This window comes from Anguilla rostrata, chromosome 4 (genome assembly GCF_018555375.3).
Source record: "Anguilla rostrata isolate EN2019 chromosome 4, ASM1855537v3, whole genome shotgun sequence".
Lineage (NCBI taxonomy): Eukaryota > Metazoa > Chordata > Actinopteri > Anguilliformes > Anguillidae > Anguilla > Anguilla rostrata.
The window spans coordinates 47,525,974-47,549,364 of NC_057936.1; the positions used below are offsets into that span (position 1 = coordinate 47,525,974).

Sequence of the window (23,391 nt, forward strand, 5' to 3'; positions counted from 1 at the left end):
GCGCTGGCCTTTACGGGGGCCGGGGCCTGTCCCCCTCAGGTGTACCTGGCGGCTGGCACGGTGTACGGGCTGGAGGGCGAGCTGGGGGACCTGGAGGAGTGCGCCCGCGCCATCAGCAGCGGCACCACGGAGAAAGAGCTGGCCTACCTGGAGGACCAGGTGGCGAGCGCGGCGGCGCAGGTGCAGCAGTCCGAGCTGCAGGTGCGTTTGCGCTGCAGGCCGTTCTGCTGGAGTCTGCCCGTGTCCGTGCACAGGACCGATACTGCACTGCGCCATGACAGAGACCTCCCATAATGAGGCTTTTATACAGTATCCAGGCCAATGGGGGGGGGGGGATTCCTATGAAAAAATACTAGTAACTGTGAGAAACATTGACTTTTATTTTATTTATATGTGTTTTACTTTTGTCCAGTTTAAAAAAAAAAAAAAAAAAATTTTATCGTCAAGGGGAATGAATTTCGAGCCTGTTTTATGTGAGGTGTAGAAGGTCCAGTATAGATTGTCATGCGTTAGGTCTAAGTGTTCGGTGTCTGTGCATCACGTTTTGCCCGTGTCCTGTTGTTTTACATCCACAGTCTCCTTGTTCAGCAGTGCTGTCTGACTCTTACCCTGCTCCTCTGTCAGATTTCAGATATCGAGGCGAGGATTTCGGCTCTGAAAACAGCCGGCTTGAACGTCACGGCCTGTACGCGCTTTTCCAAGTTCAAGCCAAAGCCGAAGGTACTTGTCGTCACGGTGACGTTTGGCAGAGGCTGTTTGTGTGACATTACTAATGTGAGGCTGTCCTCTCTGCAGCCAGAGACCATCGGCTCCTCACGGCAACAGAGGCGAAAACTACCCGCCCCTCCCTTAAAAGGTGTGACAAGGTATGTGTCTTCTGTAGGGATGAGTTTACATCTTTTCTTCCATTTCAGAGGGGAATAACTGGCTGTGTGTGTGTGTGTATATTATTGTTAGAACATTATATGACAGGCATTTAGAAGATGCTCCAGAGTGACTTGCACAACATTCTACATTGCATCCATTTATACAGGTGAAGCAATGCAGGTTAAGGCAGTGTCGTACCTGGGAATAGAACCTGTGGCCTTTAAGTTACCAGACCAACTCATTACCCATTATAATACACTGTAGTATTGTTATTATAATACATACATGCGTATATATACACTTTGTGTGTCGTATGCAGTGTCTGGCCCACTCACACTTCAGTAGATTAAAAACTGTCACACTTTTTTTGTAGGCCCGGCTAAATGGCCGGACTATTGATTTCACACCTAGGCACCACGCATTATGATATTAATGGCCGTTAGGAAACGGAACGAGGGTGAGAATAAAGACACGGGGCGGCGAGAAAACGCTGAAGAGATCTTCCATTAGTTCGCTGGGAATACACGGGGATTAGGCTTCTTTATGCGCTGTCAGAAGAAAGCCATTCACCAAAGGCTGCCATGTTAATTAACGTGTTTCTCTCCGGCATTGACGAGCGCCTCGGCGGATCAGTGACTCATCCCTGTTGTTTAGTTACGACTTCAAAGATCGCCTACCGGACCTGTCCACCCATTAGCCACTCTTTGAATGACTATGAAAAAAGGCATCCTTCCGCGGTTTCTGGGTCTTCAGTAGTTCTAACTTCAGATGTTATAATATAATATGGATTATTTGTCTTATCACTTATATTCTGTTCCCAAATCCTGCTTTTGGAAGATACTGCGTACAAGTGTCATAGTCTATAGTGCAGGATATGTGTCATGGTTAATACACAGTGGTCCAGCGTTACCCTGTGTAAATGGTTTAAATGGTTTATCTTAAATATTTTTCCATGTATGTGATGTAAGATCAACTGAGGTTTTGTAGAAAGATTTAATTTTGTAAGGTGTACAATCACAAATATGTGATTAGAATGTTCTTAACTGAATATTTTAATGCTGATGTAACAATTGCTACTGGTAACTAAAAGCAATGGAGTCCTGGAACATTGACTCAGAATTTTGGGGGAAAGAACATTAAAAAAAAAAAAACTACTCTTCAAAGAGTTAAACATGCAAGCTAAAAAAATGAATTCAGGAGTATTTCTCCATTTTATTTGCTTTGCACTTGTAGATAAAGAAGGCAGGACGGGGCTGCAGTTGAGATCTCTGCAGCCATGACAACAGCACAAGGGCCGCTGCCCTCCAGGCCTCTCCAGGCCAGTGCCTTGATCCAACACCCACCCGGGGCTCCGTAAGAACCTGGCCCCGCACGCCTCTGCCTGCGCTCTCCTGAGCCGGGTTCCTGTCCCCGGCCCTCTGTCTGACCTCCCGGGGCTCCTCGAAACACACCGCAGCCCCTTTACAGCCTGGTGTGATGGACTCTCTGCCTTAAACTCCCTCCACACCACCACCACCACCACCACCTCTGTCCCAGCACCCCCAATGTCCCTGAGAGACATCGCATCCTCACAAAACAATAATAAAGAGTTTAAAAAAGAAATAAATAGAAACCGTATGGGAAGCATTTAGCCCCTGTGTTTTCTAACTGTATGCAAGAGTGTTATAGGTGTTAAAGTATGTGCATAAAAAACATGTGCAAATCAAAATGTGATGTGACCCCCCCCCCCCAAAAAAAAAGAAGAAAAAAAAAACAGCAAAACCATGTTTCATTATAGTATTTTTTTTTTCCTTTTATCCCATTCTATGGTAGATTTCAAACGTTCCTACTTTTGATGTAATCATTTTCTGTCCAAGGTGTCGGAAGGGTCATTTGAATGCAATTTTGTTTTCAAATATAACACTACTTTCTATTGTTCATTCTCTTATTATTTACATGTCTTTTATTTTATCTAAGAAAATGAGCCTATCATTATTACCAAAATTCATTCCCTTGCCACATGGGCCAGCAAATAATCATATCAAGCTGCATTTAACTTGGTTTATTTATATAGTCCAACCTGCTGTGGTGATGCAATTTCAAAAAATGCAAGTAATTTCTGTTCATTTGCACAGAAGTACATGTGTATTGCAAGACAATATCCACAATGTTGAACTAACATTCTAATATTATGGAAGTGGTTGTTAATAATGGAATTATTAAATATTATTAAATTAAATTAAATGGTCCAGAGTTATTACCCTTCTAGATATTAACTGGGTTGGTTACATTTTTTGCCATGACATTGGCTATTACTAGTTTGTTGAGTGAATAACGATTTAATTCACAATTAATTTAGTCATTCTTAACCATGTGGCCTTACACGTCAAGCATCGTTTTTGTTTGTCATGCACAAATTTGAACAAAAATGTCCACAGTATTCAACTACAGCTTTGGTGAGCAGCTCAGCACTTCTTTCACTGTAAATGTGACAGTTTGACCACTGTACTTCATGTGGTGTCTCAAGTGCAGTATTTGTCAAACTGCATACATTCCCCTGCTTTTGTTACATCACCATTTACACACATCTTCATTTTTTTTACCTCCTTTACAGTATGTTACCATACATACACACTGTATGGTTTTTGTTTAATGCAAATTTATAACTTTCAAGTTGGACTGTACTGTAATATTCTAGCAACTGAACCTGACACTCTGAGATAAGGCTCTATGTGATTATTTACGCACTTATGAAAGGATTTGTGTATTTGACTGTCCTTATATTTGTTTGAATCCATATACCACTGGTGTCATATCATCAGACGTCAGCCTGGTAAAGGTTATTCAGAGTCTTAATTAATAATTTCATTATAGTTGATTATTTTTCCAGTGCCGGCATTTCTCACAGTGGCGTCTCTTGTACTTCCTTTTACATTTTTCAGAGTGCTTTAAATGATCACTTCTGGGTGTTGATGTAAGGAAACATAACTATCATTACTGGTTTGGCAATGGTGACCATGTCAATTGAACACTGTTCATTACATGGAATAAGCTTTATAGAATAAAAGATTAGTCCATGTTCTGTTGTCTTTATATATATTTCTACCAATGGTTTATGTGCATATCAAAATAAAACACCCCCTATGTGTAATTTATTCACATTTTTTACTCTGTAAATTGAATGTGGGCTTATATGGGCTCACAATGCTTAAGGTATTTATTTTTATAGAGTATCACTTTCTTTTTGGGAAGGTCCATTTATTGCCATAGCTCATTCTTGAAATTAATTTTTAAAAGATTTTCTTCTAATAATAATAAACATTGTTTTTTTTTTTTTATTTCTCTTTTTTGATAGACATGGATGGGAGCTGTATTGTAGATTATACCCAAATTATTTGTTTGCAGAAGACAGCTATTTTCTTTGAAGTGTCTTCCTACCTTTTTGTACTGCTGTTTAAATTTATCATGGTTGTTGCTGTTGGAGGTGTTTGTGTATAAAGCATGTTACTGGTTTGAAATAGATATATACAAATTCTTATGGAAAAGCACAGCCAAGGGGTCGATTATACTTCTAGCAATGTCCTGTATTTTTCTATTGTAAACAAACGAGCCTTTATTTCAGTTGAGAATTTGTTTAAAAACTGGAAATTAAGAAAATTGTACATTTGGTAACTGATCATACTCTTATCTTTCAGTGTATTATGTGCTATAAAATGTGTTGCTGTTATAGAAACTGGATGATCGCAGTGACTATACTATGCACAGCTCGATATATGGAATCTGTGTTCTTTTGCTCAATTGTTTGGTTGTTTGAATCTATAATGTGTGAAAAAAGGATCAAGAAGCAAAAAATGGTCAACTAAAAATATCCTCAGACAGATTATTTATGTGCCAAATTGTTCTCATTGAGAAAATAAGTAATACTGTAAATGAATAAAGTTTGCATTACTGAAAACAAGGATTGTCAATGATTGACATTTGTGAAATATCTTCCTATAATTTCAGAATGTAGAGGTTGGGGTATTGTTCACAATATCGATACTTTATAATACCAGGGAATCATCTAAGGAATGACAGTGTCTGGAAAAAGAGTGGACTTATTTTTGTGCATAGATAGTTGACAGGATCGCAGAAGTACATCAGATAAATCACATTTTATTTAAAAAAGAAATGGTTAGGCAAGGAAGTCATCTGGTTGATAGGGTCCAGGAAGCATCATCACTGTCACATGGTTGTCCCCACAGCCAATAGCAAAGTTTTGTGATCTTCTGATGATGACACGGTGTCCTGTTAATCTTGCCTGTCAGCAGTGGTTCAGCATACAATAAACTTAAGATTTTCATAAGTGTGATTTGTTGTGACTGTGACAACAGCATGGCTGATGACACACACTGATACAATTTCAGCTGTCAAAGTGGAGAAAACCCTACACAAAAATGGCATATACATGACCAGTCCCATGCATTACATGGCTGCTGTCTTTAATAGGGCAGAAAAAAGAAATGCACGCATGTTCAATGCACTTGTTCTCCTGATTATAATGTATTAACAAAATATAGTCAATATGGCCTTGACTTGTCTCCACCCCATACACTGTAAATTTAGGGAGTCCAGAAAAGAATATTCTAATTTGTGAGATCTAAAACCTGAACATTTTTGCTAGCATTGAGTTAGGTATACTCCTGCCATTGCCCTTGACCAAGGCACAGGCTTCAGAAGTGGAGTTCGTCCCCAGGTGCTGCATTGTGGCTGCCCACTGGTCCCAAGTAGCTAGTATGGGTTAAATGCAGAGAACAAATTATCCCACTGGGTTCAATAAAGTATAACCTACCCATTTTATCTTACGGTTCAGTGGCTGTGTGGGCTTGAATCACCACTGTAATAGGAGCCAAACCTATGTAAGATCACCATTCAACAGAAGTAGTAACTGACCATTGATTTATGAGAAAAGCATTTTTATGGAGGTTGGGCAGACTTCTCTTACCCATAAGATAAGGATACCCACAACAAAGATATAAGAGGAAGCACTGTTATTGACATCAATTCATTTATTTATTAATATAGATTGCATTTTTGTTATATACAATTGCTTTTTCTCCCACAGTTGAACATGATCTGTAGAGATGTAGTAAAACTTTGTGTGCAAGTCTTTGAGGGATATGAGGGTGCGCCTTCTTTGACTGAGAAAAAAAGAAAAGTGGTTGTTGAGACTGTCGTCACGGTAATCTGTCGTAATCCTCTTCTGCCAGTATCTTGTCTAGGCCCTGCACATCCCTGTTCCTCAGGCTGTGGAGGAGGAGCTCCAGGTGATTGATGGCTGGCCTCAGGCTGCTGCTGGCTTGCCTCTTTCCAAAGCGTCCGATGGGCCTCACCCCTCGCCCCACGTACCAGAACGGGTCAATCTCTGGACCTGTTCATCACAGTGGAAGGCAATAGTTTACCTAAAATGCCCATGCATAACACTTGCTACATTAAAAAAAGGCAACGGCCCGGCTTATGAGAAACTGCAGACTATAGAAGATATTTGTGTACTATCAAATATTACCAAATCAATACACAGAACAATTCATGACCGCATAGGGCATTTAGATAAATACTTCCCCTGGGTTCATAAGTAGATTAGTATCTGTTATCAGGGTGAAAAATTGTTTGTGTTATCTGTCATTTTGTAACTGCTCAATTGCCAGTATCATACATGATACAATCAATCATTAATGATGCAGAACTTTAATGATATAGAACTTGTATGATATGAGCCAATATCTCAGGTTGTTCTGTCGATTAATTTGTGCCATTAGTCTTTAATCTGTTTTATTTCTGTGATAAATTTGGTTTTCAGGATTTTATTCATTTGTAAACATTTACACCAGTGGTAAGTGGTATGGTTAAAAAATACTTTTCGTAATACCATTCCTACTCTTTTCCAAAAATAAATATTTGCACGGGTCTCAAACGTTTTCTCAAAAGTTGCTCCTTCATTATTTCTATAGATGGTCTTGCATCAAACAGGCAGCATCTAGCTGTCATAGAAATGAGTAAAGCTTCATTTTACTGCCCTAACACTAAGTATTTATCTGGTAAATAGTGGTAGGAATAGCATTATGGCTCCATGATGACAATTACTCCTGGTAAAAGAAAATAGGTAAATATTAAGCAACTAAAGCAGAAATACTCAGAAACACTTCCTCTATTATGTATCCATTCAAGTGACTGTTTCAAATCAAATTTATCAACGGTTTATGGTGGTTATAGCCTTAATTGTGTACTTCCTAAGAAAGTAGACTACTTAATTTCTAATAGAGGTGTTTGCTTGAAAGTATTATGCAATTTTACAAGGACGTACACAATTAGACTGAGGCTATAACAAACCTAAACCTTTGATAACTACAAAGTAATCATTTCATTTGATAGGTACTATTTCAAGGTGTTTTTAAATATTTAAGTTTTACTTTCTTTGTATTTATCTTTTTTACCAGTGGTAATTACCAAATAATTTGATATATTACTTACATGGCAAATACTTAGTAGCGTACCTAGGAAGTGCCATTTGGGACACAAGGCAAATTGTGATGGTTTGGTTTTGTCTATTTGCGTTACTATCTCTTAAAAAACATTTCAAACACAATACAAGAGCAAAGGCCATACAAGACACAAATCAGGTCATAAATAATTGAAAATGGTCTTGTACATTACCGCAGCCTATATAATAGACAAGAAGCATCTTTCTACTGCCTCCAGAAGTGACTGATGTATTTCAGTGCATGTTTGATGGACACAATCTCTTTGGAGGTGATTTTGTTTATAGCTGGTTGTTTTATAGTAAGTTACAGTCACTGATCTGATTCATGAAGTGATTTAAGGACACGCTCCCCCGTGCAGTTATTTTCGATTTGAAAGAAAGATTTGTTGCTTCTTCACTTTAACCTGTTAGTTCAAATAATTTAAATCAGCTTAAATTAATTATGTATTCTTTCTGCTTGGTTAAACTAAACACCAAAATCATGTCCTGTGAAAAGTTATAAAAGTGGTTTGTATGAAAGAGCGTGAAGTTCTATAACGTTTTGTTGTTGTTAGTATCATTCTTATGAATAATATTATCATTATACAAACGAATGAAAATATTTAATGTTACGTTTTATTGTATTAATATATTGATCTTGTTAAGCATTTTAGTTTTAAAAAAATTTAGATAAAGCATATAAATCCGTCGGCTAGTATCAACAGGTAGCCTACAGTACATCTTTCCAGCAGAAAAACGTAAGACAATGTTGCGAAAAATTGTAATATATATATATATATATATATATATATATATATATATATATATATATATATACTTTTCTTTAAAAAATGTTTTAAATTATGTTACATTGCTGTTCGCTCCCGAAAGAAAAACTCCACTTACTTCTGTTGTCAAGGTTGTGGACGATGTGGAAGTCGTCTTCGAGCGTGGTGCTGAGCGCGCACGCCATAGTTGCAGAGAGCAGAAGCAATAACGCGAAGACAGCCCTCGTGCTATTACGTCCGGACTTAAAACAGCAGTGTCCCACGGGGCACGCGACTTTGGCAGGCAGCATCGTTGACTTGAACCAGGGCACTAGAGGTATACAACAGACACCAGAGTAAAAGAAACTGAGCATTATCCCTTTTGTTCTCTCTACAACTCCAGATTCTTAGTGTAAGAACTAAATAATTTGTTTCCATTTTCTTGTAATTACACTGGAACTAGAAGTTGAATTACACTGGAAGATGTTCTATTTTTTTCCTTCCACAGTGATTCTGTACATATTTAATATTATTTGCATTATTATTTTATTCGCTGACAGTTTTTATCAGTCTATATATTTAATATTTTGCCACAGAAAAAGCAAGGCCCACTATAAGCAGTGAATAAAATACAACAACTGCACTAACTAATAAAAGTTAATAGTAACGATTAAGATCTATAAGTATGAAGCATCCCTGTGCTGAGAAATCATGCATACATGCAACCATTTAACCCACCTTATATACTTAAATATTTCGCTCGTGTCTTCAACCCAACAGGTGTCGTCGCTAAATGCTGCTTAGGTTTTTCTGTTGTTATCCGAACTTATATAGCCCGTATAAAAACGTCAGGAGCAGCACGTAGACCCCCACCCACCCACCCCAAACGTCAGCACAATCCTCTATCCCCTCCTCTGCCCCTTCAAACAGAAAGAGGAATTAGAATGAAAGAAAAAAAAAACATTTTCATCCCAGGAGTTTTCCTTGCTCTTGTCACGCCAGGATGTTCTTCATCAATGACTCAGTGACATAGGGATAGCATTATTTTTGTTGGCAGACTCCAGTTTTAAAGACCCAAACATTTGTTTAAAGACACTGGAACTATAGGAGACCTGCTGTAATCTTGATTGGTCATTTCCTTTCACATTTATTATTATTATTATTATTATTATTATTGTTATTATTGTGCTGTTGTTGTCATTGCCATCATTGTAGCAGTAGTTCAATTGGCTATTTAATTAATTTGGATATTTAAATATGTTATGATTGTAGTAGTAGGATTGTGCTATAGTAGAATTAACATCAACTGATACACAAGAGGTGCCAGGAATGAATCACCACAGTTCCAAGTTGGTTAAACAGGTAAATCCAAAGGTGTGAATTAAAATTTAAAAGAGATGAGATGGGCTAAAACAAAAACCTGCACCCACACCGGCCATTTTCAGATAAGATTGGACACCATGATCTAGAGACTGCCTTATGTATGAAAGAAAAGTCAAGTACTTCCAGCTTATCCATTCTTAAATCTTTCTTTTTATTTGACGCCCTTGCCTTTTTGAAATTAGTTTTTTTTTTTTCCCCCCATATATGGTGGTTCAATGTTGTACCATAATTGCATTGGTACTTGAGCTACACACTACAATATAGAGGGGAAGTATAAGTAATTGCATTCTGTGATTCCAAAACTGCTATGGATACAGGTGGATTGTGGGCATTTCTAAAGCACTTTAGTAGAGCGGCATACATTGTTGTACAATGACTGGTGAGATGGATTGCATATACCTGTGCAACTGATGTTGGCGAATGCTGGTTATGACAATCTCCTTTATGATATGATTTCAAAGAGAAACCAGCGCCATCCATATAGTTAGCATTTATGTCATAAATATATGCATGCAATACATTAAAAATAAAAATACATACAAAACAGCAACATGGTTTGCTGAGTAAATTGCACAGAATTGTTTATGCTTTGTCTAAAAAAAAGCATTCTGCCGTGCAATTAAGATCACATACTCCTTTGAAGTACTTCTGCTTAGTATACATATATAGTTGATTTTTACATGTCTAATGTGCCCGTTACATTAAAATATCGTGTCATTGAAATGCTGCATTTGTTTTAGTTTGTTTTAGCCATTGTATTGGGTATGTGATCCGATCCACTTCTGGGGTGAATAAAAACACTTTCCTGGAGCCCTGGGCATTTGCCATGCATCACTAATTTCAATTATGAACACTCTTTTTTTCTGTCCTCTGCAGACCTCGTTACAATGCTCATGCATGCTTATATATCAAGGAAAATATGGAGTGTCATCCTTTAGCCCTAAAATACTAGTATGCCTGTTACGTGCATGCCTGTGTGTGTACCAAAATAGAGTTGGATACCGCTAAAGCAGCTATTGTTGCTTTATGCTAACGTCTGAATGGTACTGAGGTGTAGAATACATCTTTACCCAAAGGGTTAGGCAAGTTGTCTGAAACACTGTTTTTCTGCTGCTTCGGGGGGTGACTTAGGGGACAGAAGAGGTGGGTCCTGGCTGCGAACGTCCTGTTCTCTGAGAAGAAATGCTCTCTCCACACTCCCGCAGTCCTCTCTCATCCTCTGGTGAATCTTTATTAACATAGAGGAATCACAGCTTTTGAAATGGTTAAATCCCTCTGATGGCCCTTTGCACACACAGGTTCTGCTGCTGGATTTGGGTTTTAATTGCCAGGGCGAGGACGCGTACGCAGGGCTTCCCTACGCTCCGCGCACACATTCAGCATGCGCAACGCCTGCTTATGTTCCCCAGGTGGAGTGCATCTCGCCCCCTTTCCTAATGAGGAGACGTGCTCCTCGTTGACCCGAGGCTGCGGACGTCATGCGGTTCTCCCCGGGCCTCCAGCCGTCTGTAAAACCTGCTCTGCTCACGTCTCGGACTTCAGCACCTGCCCACAGGCTTACGTGGATATCGATTCTGCATATCCCCCTCAAAATTTACAGCCAACTCCACATCACCAGGGATATACATTTACTTTCTGACAATAGGTTGTCATTCATTCATTCATTCATTCATTCATTTTTTGAACATTGCATTACACTCAGAGATTTGATCCCATTATATTTTGCACACGTTTAAATTAATACGAAGGGTCAGGGTTTGGATCATATCCTGCTATTCTCAAGACCATATCACTCTGTGAGGGACCTGCTCAAGGCAATCTAAGAGTGTGTTTGATAATCCTTCGACATAAGCCTTCAGAAAACCCCTTTCAGCCACATAACTGAATGTTTGTATCGGAAAGAACATTTAACAGAAGGAACTGAGTTATGAGCTTATTGAAATCTTGATAATTCACACATTCAAGTCCAATTATTCTCTGTTAGATGCCTGCATCTATCCAAACAGATGCCTGTTGTTACAGAGTTTATTGGTTTTAAATAAAGGACAAGTACCAAGATCCAGACATGAATGAAACACACAGTCATTACCTGAAGTATACACTAATTATCTGGCTGGTTTTTTATTGAATAGAAGACAAGAACACTAATTACCCAAGGATTCCCTAACTGAAATCAGGGCTCACAGCACCATGCATTCATATATTGTGAATAGTTTGTGCAGAAAACATTTAATAAGGCTGAAAAACGTGTGAGCCACTTCTGAGTATTATATCATTAATTAATGTTCCTGTAGAACCACATGGTGTTACCTCTTTTCACTATTCACAAACAATGTGATTGATTAATATCTTTCTGTCATTTTCTTTATTTAAATTGGCACAAAATGCAATCTTCCATGGCTGATTAAACTCTTTCACATTTTTTATTTATCAAAAAATCAGTTTTGCTTTAGATATCTCTCTTTTCACAGCCCATAATTGATATGATACTTGCCATATATAAAATATCTGAAGCCATCTTAATCTTCTTGCTGTTGTCCACAATACCTAGTAAGGTAGTCTTTACCAAGTGCTGGCCAAAAAATAAAAATAAAAACCTTTGAAAAGGTTCACTGTCTATAAACTGTCACAGCATGTTTATAGACTGTCTCGACCTGCCTCAGACACAAAGTCTAAATCACCCCTCATTTGCAATATAGTGTTTTTATAAATGAGGTGGTCCATAAATTGTAGCCTACACACAGTGTGGGTCGAGGTTCACATCGATCTCCTGGGGTTTGCCCGCTCTAAAATGCCAGGTTTCCTGGCAATCTGTTAAACAAATAACTCAAGTGGGCGTGAGCTTGAGCAAGGTTAGAATGGATGTGGATTTTTAGGAAATGATGATAAAGGTAAAAAGTTAACAACATCATCATGATTTAGAGTGTAAAGTTATAAAAGGTACCGTCACATGTAATGTTTTATAACTTTTCAGGCATATTTTGTAACCAGCAGACTAAAAACTCTGTATGTTGTCAGTTACATTACATTACATTTATTTAGCAGACGCTTTTATTCAAAGCAATAAGTGCATACCAAAGGTCATTGGAGGAACTACAAAACACAGATCTGATAAGGTACAATACTCATTTTGCGCAGTTATTCATAGCCATGAACACATTAAGTCCAGTTCACACAGTGAACATTACTGTAACCTAACCTATACTAAGTCAAACTAGTAGGCATTACAAGCTACAACATCAAGACAATGATACAAGGCACAATAAGTGCTGGATGGAGGCACATGTGACATGAGTGGCGCAGGAGGTACATGTGTAGCATGAAAGAGGGGAATTTAAGTGATAGAAATGATCCGTAGAGTGGTGATAGTTAGGTAGTCTAAGTATAGTCTGAAGAGATGCATCTTCAGACCAGTTATAAAGCTGTACTTATTACTCTACCATCTCACATATTTACATGAAAATCAAATCATAGTTATTGTATTTTCTGCTCATAATACTTTAATTCTGGGTACCAAGAGAAACAACTGAACTAGACAGAAAGGTCATTTTTATTGTGTATCATTGGTGTCTGTTATTTACAATTTTCTCCCTTGGGTCTCCCTTGAAAAAGATATTCTATATTTCAGTGGGACTTGCTGAGCAAATTAAATTTATATAAAAAAAATGTAAAAGACTATATAGAAAATAAGCAACACATAAATTGGCCAGATCAGTTAGTGTTTTTAGAAAACCATCACAATACTGCTGCCAGAGACCACCAACTCAACCAATGAGGCAGACAGAGGCAATGATGAGTTAGAGATATTACAATCAGTCAAACATCTTAAGACTGCATGACATGCATGAGTCCAGCAGGATTAGACTGTTGATTTACTTTTTAATTATTATTTTTTTCACATTCTGGCATTCATTGTGACATCCTCTTGTGCCCCTCAGCAGTTACCATTGGAAACAGGGTATGACCAACTGACGTACAGAGATGAGAAAAAAAAGAAGAAAAAAAAAACCAGTGGATGCTAAACAAAAATTTGTAAAAATTACAAATACTTATTGCATGTGAAATAAACATTTATTAGACAACCTGTATTTTTTAACATTACAACTGTACAGTTTCTACTTTGGAAAATCATAGATGGTTTATACAGTGATTACACTCTTTGGAAACAAATATTATAGTAATGTTAGTTTGCATGAGCTTTTGCAAATGTTTTGCTGTAGCCAGGGTGGCCAGTCTGTCTGCAGATTTTCAAGCAGTACAATATTCAGGTTGAGCACCAGCTGTCCCTGAATAGTGTAACATGCTTCACATACAGGGAAGAAAAATATGTGCTGTGGTTTTGTTGTACAGATTCAATGAGCAGTCCGCCTTCCTCCTTTAGTTTGATATAAATTTACTTTAGATATAAACCTATTGAATGAGACACAATCAGCCATAAACTCTAGCCATTGTATGGGATATCTATTGTTTTGCAGTTCCCCTACAGACCAGGCCCAGTGGCCTAATGGATAAGGCATCAGCCTCCGGAGCTGGGGATTGTGGGTTCAAGTCCCACCTGGGTCGACTGGTACAGGATCATTTTTAATGATAATGGTTCACATCTCTGTGAAAGAAGTTAACACTGTCCACTTCTCTTGAATGGTTCTGGAGGAGGCATTTAAAAAGCAGGGTGTTTCCTATTAAAAGTACTTCCTGCATAAACACGTTTTTTGCATGTGGGCAGAAAGGGAAATTCCATAGGCGTATGAGTCAGTTGTTGCCTGTTTTGTGTAAATAAATAGGTCATATGTTACTGAACTGAAAAATTTGAAGAGCCAATAGCCTTTAAAACAGGGTGATTCATTTCTGCTGCAGCATAGGTTGCTTAAAACATACAGCAATGCATTTAAGACACATATAGTTTATAGCTTTTTATCATTTACACAAAGTTTGATTGACATTGGTGGGGGGTAAAAATGTAATGCCATTTTCCCAAAGCACTAGAGACGCATAGAAGCACTTCGTATTCAGCAGGAAAGAAAATCAAATCATGTTTGATCCACCCACAAAGCACAAATGGCCGAGACTGCATAGTTCAGGAGTCCCTGAAAGGATCAAGAAGCCTCTGTGAGGAACTGAAATCCTCCATCAAACCTCTGCTTTGGATCCTTAATGGGCAAGTGTACCGCAGTGTTAATTAAGATGCCCGTTCTCACACAAGCAATTTGCAAGCCACACTTTTAACTATCTTTTACAATTACAAAGTAGAATTTCCTGCAACTGTGCGCAATTCTCCTGAGACACACAACTATTTGAAATTCCTGTCGGCTATGTGAGCTCTTGGATCTCTCTTTTGCTCCCTATACAGTACATATACAGGCATAAATACACTTATGTACACAGTTACCCAATGTATTGTGTAAAAATAAGGCAGATATATGATTAAACATTTGATGGCCTGTTTGATGGCCAGTGCTAATGTGCAACCACAGTGTCTCTGAAAATGACTATTGGAAAAAGACTATAGTGAACAATCAGTTCAGATTCTGTAGTCAGGCAGTCTTCCTTTCACTCTGACCACCACCCCAATGACATAATCACTTAACTTCACACAGGAGTGGCTAGAAATGCTTACCAGCCACACAAAATTATAATACTTTATTTTGAAGATCACATAGTAAATGGTGACGCATCTCCTAACACACATATTAAATGAATTCAGTACTGACAGGATGAATCAACATTTATTTTACTAATGTGAAATGAAAGCAATGACACACTGCGATGATGCAGAAATAGCATCGGGACACAGGAAGCAATGTTCATCGGGACACAGGGAGGTACGCAGTGACGTCCTCCAGCTCTGTGCAGTCATTGTCCAGGTACTCCAGAATAACGTTCCCCCCATTGTAAAGTGGGCAATCTGAGTGAGCCAGCCAGGACAGCAGGGTGTCGTCCATCTTTAAGGCTTCTCCGGTCTGCGGGTGGCACAACCTCAGCTTCTGTAGGCGAAGAGCAAGAGCCGTCAGACAGGAAACACTTCCTTCAAAAGATGTAATTCATTTTTTTTTGATGTACAGAAGTCGTTTAAAAATTGGACAGGAGGAGCTGCTCAGTAATGTTAAAGAAACTGGTCAAGTGCATGGATAGACCCCATGGACAGGGATCCAATCTGGACTGTGCCTGTGCTGACTGTAGCCAGTAGCCCCACAAGGCAATGCAAAACGAGTTCAAGGAGAGTTTTATTGGGCCAGGCTGACAGCACCTCATCGCACACCAGTGGCCCCTGCTGGTTGTTTGGGGCACATTAAGAGTCTTCCTACAGCTCGTGTCTCTGCAAGTTCAGCTTGTAAACTGTGGTGTGACAGCAGCAGCTGACGTCACATACTCGATAACTGTGCTACCCCGAATTGATGATAGAGGTTGCTGCAACGAGCACTGATGAACATACAATTGGGCATTTGAAAATGGAGGTAAAAGGGGAATAAGGCTGTCTGGGTTTGAGTGCAGTATGTCAGTACCTTGGCTGTTAAGACGTTGTTGTTGTTCTTGAGGTTTGCCAGAGTGGCAGCATAGTCCACCACCTTTCCTATGCTCCATCTGGAGCAGAAGAACATGGGCAGGCTGTTGTCTTTAGCCTCTTTTGGAAGGAACACCTGGAAGTATGTCCTCTCTGTCTGCAGTTGAACAAAGGAAATGTAAATGTTTTTGAGCAAAAGTATATGAAAGCCAAACATGGATCATAGAGAAGGGAACAGAATTACATAGGAAGGGTATCGAGGAAGGGTATCGTAAAACAATGAGACAAAATATATTTTTTAAAAACAGGGGTGGAGCAAACTATAATCAGATCCTATCACAATTAAGACCCAGTGCTTGATCATGCAAGTTTTAACCTGTTCCAGTTGCCCAGCTGCTCAACAATTGTTATCTCCATTTTTAAAATAAAAATCTCAGAATATGTCTAAATTGATTCATTTAGTCTTTTAAAACATAGTTATTAAAATTACAGTTTTAAGATATACTTAATTATTCTTTTTAAAAAACAGGAAGTGTGATCAGAAATCACCAGGACCCAATACGCAACCTGAAAATTGAGGACAACTAGGAATGTACTTAAACCCATTGTCTTGCAAAGACTTCAGCAGGCCCAGTGGCCTAATGGATAAGGCATCAGCCTCCGGAGCTGGGGATTGTGGGTTCAAGTCCCACCTGGGTCGAGCAGCACCAGATGTTTTAATATCATTTCATCAGACACACAATGACAAAAAGCTACCTGCGGCAGCCCCTTGTCTCCATCAGCGTGCAGCTTCAGTTTCATCAGGGCTACCTTCGCTGCAGTTGCACTGTTCTTCGCACCCTTACGCCCCTTACTGGCAGGCAAGCCCTTTTTTGACTCTTCATAAAAGTTAAGAGAGAGGGTTTAGAGAGAGAAAGTTTACCTTGTGTCAATTTCGATCGTGTCAATGTAAGCTTACACTGCCCTCAAGTGGACATGTTAAGAACAGACCAGAAATAGAAATAGAAACCATTGAATAAAAAGTTCAGAATAACAAATGAATGCCTTCCAGACACTACATGATTTTAGTAGTGATTCTGCTGTCTCAGACAAATTTTCAATATCGAAGAGAAATCATCACAGTTTTAGCTTGTCTAAGATGCTGAAAGACCAGCAATTAAAAAAAAAAAGACTGTGAGACTACCTGCAACATATGAGTGGCACAACTAAACAAAATGGCGGACATTTGCAGGCAGAAAAAGTCCATGGTATGTTGAAAAATGTGTCTCTCCAGGTGAAGGTATAGAGAAGACCAAGAAGTATGAAACAATTGACTAACCAACTATATTTTTTACATGCTGTTGAGTGGCAGCCATGCGTGGCTTCTGGATCTCCAATTTCTCACACTTGTGGTCATCTTGATGCCGATGTCTGTTTAACAAAATGCCCCAATGAGGGAATCAGTAGCAGCAGCGACAGAAAGTGGCAGAGAAAGCACAGAGAATAACATCTAGTCCCTACTGAGAACCTTTCCAAATACAGATACGGTTATGCTGGAATCCAAATTGCTTCGGATAAATTTACGTATAGTATTTAGTACAGTTTTGCTCAACAAACCATCTTTTTCATTCAGCCTTTAATTAAGTAGGGAAATCTCACTGAGATTTAAATATATTTTACAAGAGGCCTGACAATACACTGGCAGACATAAGAACTAATCTTATGCTTATCGTGCATAATGTTCTACCAATCTAGCTTTTACAGTAGATGCAATATTCAGTATACCCACGCAAGACAGAAGTTTTTCTGACAGTGTGGACACAGTACTGGTAGTAGCTCCTTTCCTTTGCAGTCCTCAAATGTGCATGGATATGAGGTACTGCTGCCAGATGTCAGAACTTCTTTTTTGACCGGAATCTAGATGAATAAAGCAGTTAAATATCAAAATGACTATGTTACAGCAGATGTCCAGGATATTTCAATCAAACACAAAAGCCATACAAACAATACAGAAAAGATTATTATTTCACATTCCATACCTCAGGACACGCATGTGACTCTCGACTTCTGTGTTCAATGCTTAAAAAAAATAATAATAATAATTAATTAAAAAATGATGAAATGACATGCAATGAGTTCACAATTTCAACATTTCTATTAAATAATTAATTATTAAAAGTCAGATTTAATTAACAGGCATATTGCACATGCAATTTTTTATATGAACAGGCACTGCTGAATTCCTACAGGTTGTTATTTACATCCATCAACTGTCAAGCAAAGTCAAGGTTGCAAAGTAGCCTGCAAATGTAGACATGTAGACGCACGTTCAGATTGCTAAACCGATTACTAAAAAACTTTGACCTGCATAAAAACTAACGTTACACTTCTAACGGTTAAAATGCAGATTATGACGAAATTTTACATATCGTTAGCTTCATCCACTTTGACAGTGAATCTTACCAGAAAACCCCAGAGCAATCATCGCAGACGAAAGGCAGAAAGTCTGAAAGTAAAATAACAGAATGTGATTCAGCCATCGTCGATTAACAGATACATATGTACTGTATTACATTGCGCTGCTACTAGACAGCCAATTTAGCTAAAACTTACATGCGAATTAGTGAACTATCGTTAGCTGGTTTTCATCACTGCTGATGATGCGAGCTGGTAGAACTGCTCGCTAGTTTGAAAGCGAACTGCCCATGCGTCAGTTAGCCAAAATCAATGGTGTGTAAAACAGATTATCGGATCACCTAAATGGTAAATGGTAAATGGACTGCATTTATATAGCGCTTTTATCCAAAGCGCTTTACAATTGATGCCTCTCATTCGCCAGAGCAGTTAGGGGTTAGGTGTCTTGCTCAAGGACACTTCGACACGCCCACAACACTTCGACAACAATGGTCATGCGTTGTCGAACAATGGAAATTGTATAACAGTCTATCTTAAATATTGTTTCAAAATACCTTGTTGATTACAAGTCGCAATGGTACAATGTTTCCCAATGTCTAGCTCAGCCATGTTGTACTGACGTCATCTGGACAACATCACCTTTGAACTCAATCAGGAAGCGCATGTAGTATTAACAAGAACAATTCAACATAAATCTGTGAGAATTCATTAAAAAAATAAATTTAAAAAATATTGGAATGTAATTATTAAATCCGTACTGGTATTAGCATCTTGTTTCTATAAAAGCTGCAATTTATATTATCTGCATACATAACGTCTGCATACATAATATTGAATGGTACTGAAAAATCAGCTTTTTGTTGTTTGGGTCTGAAAGTCACCCTTTTCACACACAGCTTGATTTTTATTTTATTTTATAACCTTTGGGGGATATTAACTATAGCATGTTCTGGCCAGAAAAAAACATTATATGGAATTATTCAGACACTCAGCATTTTCCATTAAGTGTGAAAAGTTGCTTTTCATTCAGCAAGTTCACATTCAAGGAAATGCAATTGTCATTTTGATACATTTTGCTGCTGTTTTACAAAGTTAGTTGATTGATTTTGGATTTGGAAATGAATTATTGGACATTTCCTATCGAATAATGTTGCACTTCCAAGAGCCAATACATTCCCACCCTTCCCCAGGTGTCACATTTCAGGAAATAGCAGGTGTGTCGCTCTGTTTAGATTCAAAGCTTTAAAGATAAATACCGTGCCCGCCTAACAATTTTAAAGCGCAGCTCAGCCTCTGCATTTCTCTAAACCCCTTCTGTCATTTAGACCACACCGCAACGCTTTCGGTATAATGAGCAAAATTTCGAAGTTATTTAAAGGGAGCTCAAGCTCCTCCAAGTCGAGACACAGGACAGGTGCGTCTCCGCAAGAGGCAATCCACAAACTCCGAGAGACCGAGGAGATGTTAACTAAAAAACAAGAATATCTGGAGAAAAAAATCGAACAAGAAATTGCAACTGCCAAAAAGAACGGGACCAAGAATAAAAGAGGTATGAGTAGTTTAGGTTTTCAGGTTGTTTCTTTTGAAATATTGTTACAACAAACTGAAAAGTAGCCTATATAAATTGAAAATCGTCCTAGTGAGTTTTAGTTGATATGTCTTGCACTGTAGGTAGTTAACTTTTTTTAAGCTGCACAATGGGCTAACTAAGATTGTTTTTTTCATGGCAGAGATATATGGAAAAGTCATTCATATATTTCTGTTGCTGTGGAGAAATTCAAACCCCGTGTATCTGTCTGTTTCTCCGTTGTTAAAAGAATCTGGTAAGGCGACTAACGCCTACTTTTATTTGCAGACAATCTCGTTCTTCAGCATACTCAGCATAGCCTACTCATAATTTTAGTTTGACGCAGATCAATACAACATTGTATTGTCAGTGCTGTGCTGAGTGTGCGTACATGTGAACGAATTTGGAACTGTGTATGGTAGGCTGTGTGATAGGTGTGTGAGCCACCATTTTGCTACATTTGAATCACTGCAGGGCTTACGTAAGCAAGTGCCGAACACAGGATGTGCTTCATTTCCCATCGGACAATTAACTTGGGTCAAAAATGTAAATATGTTGCTAAAATAACACCAAGAAGTTAAGAGGATTTAGCCTACCGTTTTAGCGTAGTTGCTATAGAATGGTCAAATTGCATAAAGGCATTTCCCCCCGTTTTTAGTTGATTACAGGGGAGTGACCAAGTGGGCGTTTGTCTGGGATCTTTTTTAAAATACCATTTCCTTCATGTGGACCTTTGTCTCTTCTGTTATCAATTCCCCCTTTGGTTTCACGCTATCCTTTCTCTCTCTCACCCATCATCTCCTTTGCTTTAGGCAATAGTATCTCACTTAAGTGGGCTTTGCAGTTCCAGTTGTTCCATTAATTGCTCTCATTGTAACATTCTCTCCCATAGACCTCTCCGTGCCAACTCAGTGATTCCTTTTGTTTCTTGTTTTCTGTGTAGTTTGAGAACATTTAAACTGAAATGTTCAGTTCATCCCAATGTTCACATCCAAGCCTGCCAAAGTGTATATCTGCTCTTTGTTTAACAACAATGTGACAGCAAGGCTACGCACAGCACCAGTAACACTTCAAGATACATTATTAATCAGTCCACGTGTTCATATGGGCTAATGATTGGAAAGAATATTTATTGACGTCAACTACATGGAATGTAATTATGAGCACAGTCTGTCATGTATCTAATGGCAATATTCCTGATTTGAAATCCCTCTCACAACCCCAGCTGCACTCCAGGCCCTAAAGCGAAAGAAGCGTTTTGAGCAACAGCTGACTCAGATTGATGGAACCCTCTCTACAATTGAGTTCCAAAGAGAAGCGCTGGAGAACGCCAACACCAACACGGAGGTGCTCAAGAACATGGGCTTTGCTGCCAAGGCCATCAAGGGGGTTCACCAGAACATGTGAGTGAGCAGGGAGGGAATGAGAAGATGCTGCATACTGATAACTGAGGAGCCTTTTTTTTCATAGGCAACGACATTGGAGTACTTAACAGTTTGCAAAATCTGCATTTGTAAGCTATATATATGCATGTTATGTGTAGGTGTACATGTGTACATAACATATCAAACATAGCATTTTATTGAAGGGCAATGCCCATTGTTGGCCTGCGTGCCTATAAATGATGTGTAATAAAATAAGATTACATATACTCCTTTCTGTTTCAGGGACCTGGATAAGATAGACTCTTTGATGCAGGATATCACAGAGCAGCAGGAGATAGCGCAGGAGATACATGATGCTATCTCCCAGCCATTTGGAGATCAGTTTGATGAGGTAAAGGCACACTTTCTTAACCAAATGCTGCATAATGAATATCTGTAGCCACTTCATTGTATGCCTTTGGAAACTGTTGCCCTGGCTATCCTCATTCAGCCCTACGGTGAAGGTTTCAGATCAGCTTTGCTCCTGCTCTCTGTATTGCATTACATTACATTACAGGCATTCAGCAGATGCTCTTATCCAGAGCGACTTACTCAACACAAATGGATGCAATGTAAAATGCTTACACATTTGATATAGAATTTTGCATTGCATCCATTTATACAGCTGGATATATACTGAAGCAATGCAGGTTAAGTACCTTGCTCAAGGGTACGATGGCAGTGTCCTACCTGGGAATCAAACTGGTGACCTTTAGGTTACAAGTTCCTTACCCATTATACTAAATTGCCGCCCCAGTGTTAGCATGGCCGGTTAACTGACACCTTGCTGTGATTCTCAGGATGAGCTGCTGGCGGAGCTGGAGGAGCTACAGCAGGAGGAGCTGGAGGAGAGCACGAAGAGCATGGGCAGGCTGCCCAGCGTGCCGTCCACAGCCCTGCCCACCCGGCCAAGCCACCGGGCACGTAAGTGGGACCCGCGTGCTGCAGCCCGAACCCTGCACACACAGTGCTGTCTTTCACTTTCAGAGTATTTCGATGCCATCTTGATTTTTGTTTTTTGGGAGTTGCATGAGGTACCTTTCATCATCATTTGTTTACAATCAATATTGGATTGAAGAAGATTTTAGAAAAATATTTTTGTTTGGCATAAGTGTTTGAGCAGAGTAAAACTGTGGCCTGTTCTTTTAAAAATACCCCTTAGTGGTTATACTGAGCACCGTTGTGCTGGGGTTAGCCCCCACCCCCAGATCCTGCCTAAGGAAATACATCAAACATGTTTTTGAAGCATGCCTCCTGGCATTTTTTATATAAAGGATTGCCCTGAGACACAGATGACAACCATATACTCTCAGTATTGTCAGATTCACCTTCAAAGTACTTTTCCTCCCAACTATAAACCTCCCCAGAAAGTACCTCATCAGTGTCATTTTCACAAGTTATTTCTCAACATTCACTGACAATATCAGTCATAATTTGTTCTTTGGTCTGGTTCATTTTACTTTTATCTGGCCATGGGTAGTTTTTTCTTGTCTTCTGAAAATGGTCCGATTATCATGACATGATTGTGTCTTGTTTTGTTTCACAGACTCCAAGAAGAAGGTGGAGGATGATGCGGACATGAAAAGGCTTGCATCGTGGGCCTCCTAATTCTTATCATCCTCACTATATACACCACTGCCACACTATCATACGCAAAGCCAGCGTTTAGCGTTAACTGTACAGCTATAGAAGAATATGTGTTTCCCTTTGCTTGAATGTTTATGATTTATTATTTTCTTTATGTTGGGTATGCACAGAAGTAACTTTGTTTTTTAATTGTGTTTATTTCTGTTGTGTGTCTAGTGTAGGAACCTAGAGTACATAAACTCCTGCTTTATGTGTACACTAATATTTTTTCATGGTGAAAAAAATGAAATGAAGGAATTGATAGTTGACTGCAGGTGGTTGGTTGCTTAGAATAATGTAGTCTGTATTTTACCTGAAAGTGGAAGGTCTAGGCCTGTGTTGGAGGCTGTCTTTTTTATTTTTATCATTGAGCATGGTACAGTTCT

At 38.9% G+C, this 23,391-nt stretch overlaps 4 protein-coding genes and 2 non-coding genes across 8 annotated transcripts in view; 4 read left to right on the forward strand and 2 right to left on the reverse strand.

The window, feature by feature from the left end:
• myripb (myosin VIIA and Rab interacting protein b) overlaps nucleotides 1-4,804 on the forward strand; it is a 116,570-nt gene extending 111,766 nt beyond the window's left edge. For all 3 annotated transcript variants that reach the window (XM_064332829.1, XM_064332828.1, XM_064332830.1), the window contains 4 exons: nucleotides 40-201; nucleotides 625-720; nucleotides 796-866; nucleotides 2,101-4,804. In XM_064332829.1, the coding sequence (XP_064188899.1) occupies nucleotides 40-201; nucleotides 625-720; nucleotides 796-866; nucleotides 2,101-2,104 (333 nt within the window). In that variant the 3' untranslated portion in view covers nucleotides 2,105-4,804. The remainder of the gene's footprint in view (nucleotides 1-39; nucleotides 202-624; nucleotides 721-795; nucleotides 867-2,100) is intronic.
• A 1,072-nt stretch (nucleotides 4,805-5,876) lies between these two features.
• On the reverse strand, nucleotides 5,877-8,927 carry prlh2 (prolactin releasing hormone 2). Its single transcript, XM_064334426.1, has 3 exons — nucleotides 8,851-8,927; nucleotides 8,252-8,443; nucleotides 5,877-6,256 (listed from the first exon to the last, which is right to left on the reverse strand). The coding sequence occupies exons 2-3, from the start codon at nucleotides 8,421-8,423 to the stop codon at nucleotides 6,063-6,065; spliced, it is 366 nt and encodes a 121-aa protein (XP_064190496.1). The 5' UTR covers nucleotides 8,424-8,443; nucleotides 8,851-8,927; the 3' UTR covers nucleotides 5,877-6,062.
• Nucleotides 8,928-13,985: 5,058 nt separating this feature from the next.
• trnar-ccg (transfer RNA arginine (anticodon CCG)) lies at nucleotides 13,986-14,058 on the forward strand. The gene has a single exon. It is a non-coding gene; the product is annotated as a tRNA-Arg (tRNA).
• A 1,059-nt stretch (nucleotides 14,059-15,117) lies between these two features.
• zfand1 (zinc finger, AN1-type domain 1) lies at nucleotides 15,118-20,570 on the reverse strand. Its single transcript, XM_064332833.1, has 9 exons — nucleotides 20,552-20,570; nucleotides 18,943-19,027; nucleotides 18,437-18,479; nucleotides 18,013-18,052; nucleotides 17,763-17,890; nucleotides 17,313-17,404; nucleotides 16,751-16,872; nucleotides 15,996-16,151; nucleotides 15,118-15,476 (listed from the first exon to the last, which is right to left on the reverse strand). The coding sequence occupies exons 2-9, from the start codon at nucleotides 18,995-18,997 to the stop codon at nucleotides 15,297-15,299; spliced, it is 816 nt and encodes a 271-aa protein (XP_064188903.1). The 5' UTR covers nucleotides 18,998-19,027; nucleotides 20,552-20,570; the 3' UTR covers nucleotides 15,118-15,296.
• On the forward strand, nucleotides 16,622-16,694 carry trnar-ccg (transfer RNA arginine (anticodon CCG)). Its single transcript has one exon. It is a non-coding gene; the product is annotated as a tRNA-Arg (tRNA).
• chmp4c (charged multivesicular body protein 4C) lies at nucleotides 19,579-23,360 on the forward strand. Its single transcript, XM_064332834.1, has 5 exons — nucleotides 19,579-19,937; nucleotides 21,181-21,358; nucleotides 21,623-21,731; nucleotides 22,180-22,303; nucleotides 22,926-23,360. The coding sequence occupies exons 1-5, from the start codon at nucleotides 19,739-19,741 to the stop codon at nucleotides 22,985-22,987; spliced, it is 672 nt and encodes a 223-aa protein (XP_064188904.1). The 5' UTR covers nucleotides 19,579-19,738; the 3' UTR covers nucleotides 22,988-23,360.
• Nucleotides 23,361-23,391: the final 31 nt, after the last annotated feature.

Bases quoted from the DNA above. Each gene is read 5' to 3' on its own strand.
- chmp4c (XM_064332834.1), top strand. From the start codon at position 19,739: ATGAGCAAAATTTCGAAGTTATTTAAAGGGAGCTCAAGCTCCTCCAAG. The intron at 21,359-21,622 runs GTGAGTGAGCAG...TTTCTGTTTCAG, and splicing joins AAGGGGGTTCACCAGAACAT to GGACCTGGATAAGATAGACT. The intron at 21,732-22,179 runs GTAAAGGCACAC...TGTGATTCTCAG, and splicing joins TTGGAGATCAGTTTGATGAG to GATGAGCTGCTGGCGGAGCT.
- zfand1 (XM_064332833.1), bottom strand. From the start codon at position 18,997: ATGGCTGAGCTAGACATTGGGAAACATTGTACCATTGCGACTTGTAAT. The intron at 18,480-18,942 runs GTATTTTGAAAC...TTTTACTTTCAG, and splicing joins TGCGACTTGTAATCAACAAG to ACTTTCTGCCTTTCGTCTGC. The intron at 18,053-18,436 runs GTAAGATTCACT...ATTTTTTTTAAG, and splicing joins GATTGCTCTGGGGTTTTCTG to CATTGAACACAGAAGTCGAG.
- prlh2 (XM_064334426.1), bottom strand. From the start codon at position 8,423: ATGCTGCCTGCCAAAGTCGCGTGCCCCGTGGGACACTGCTGTTTTAAG. The intron at 6,257-8,251 runs GTAAGTGGAGTT...TGTGATGAACAG, and splicing joins CCACAACCTTGACAACAGAA to GTCCAGAGATTGACCCGTTC.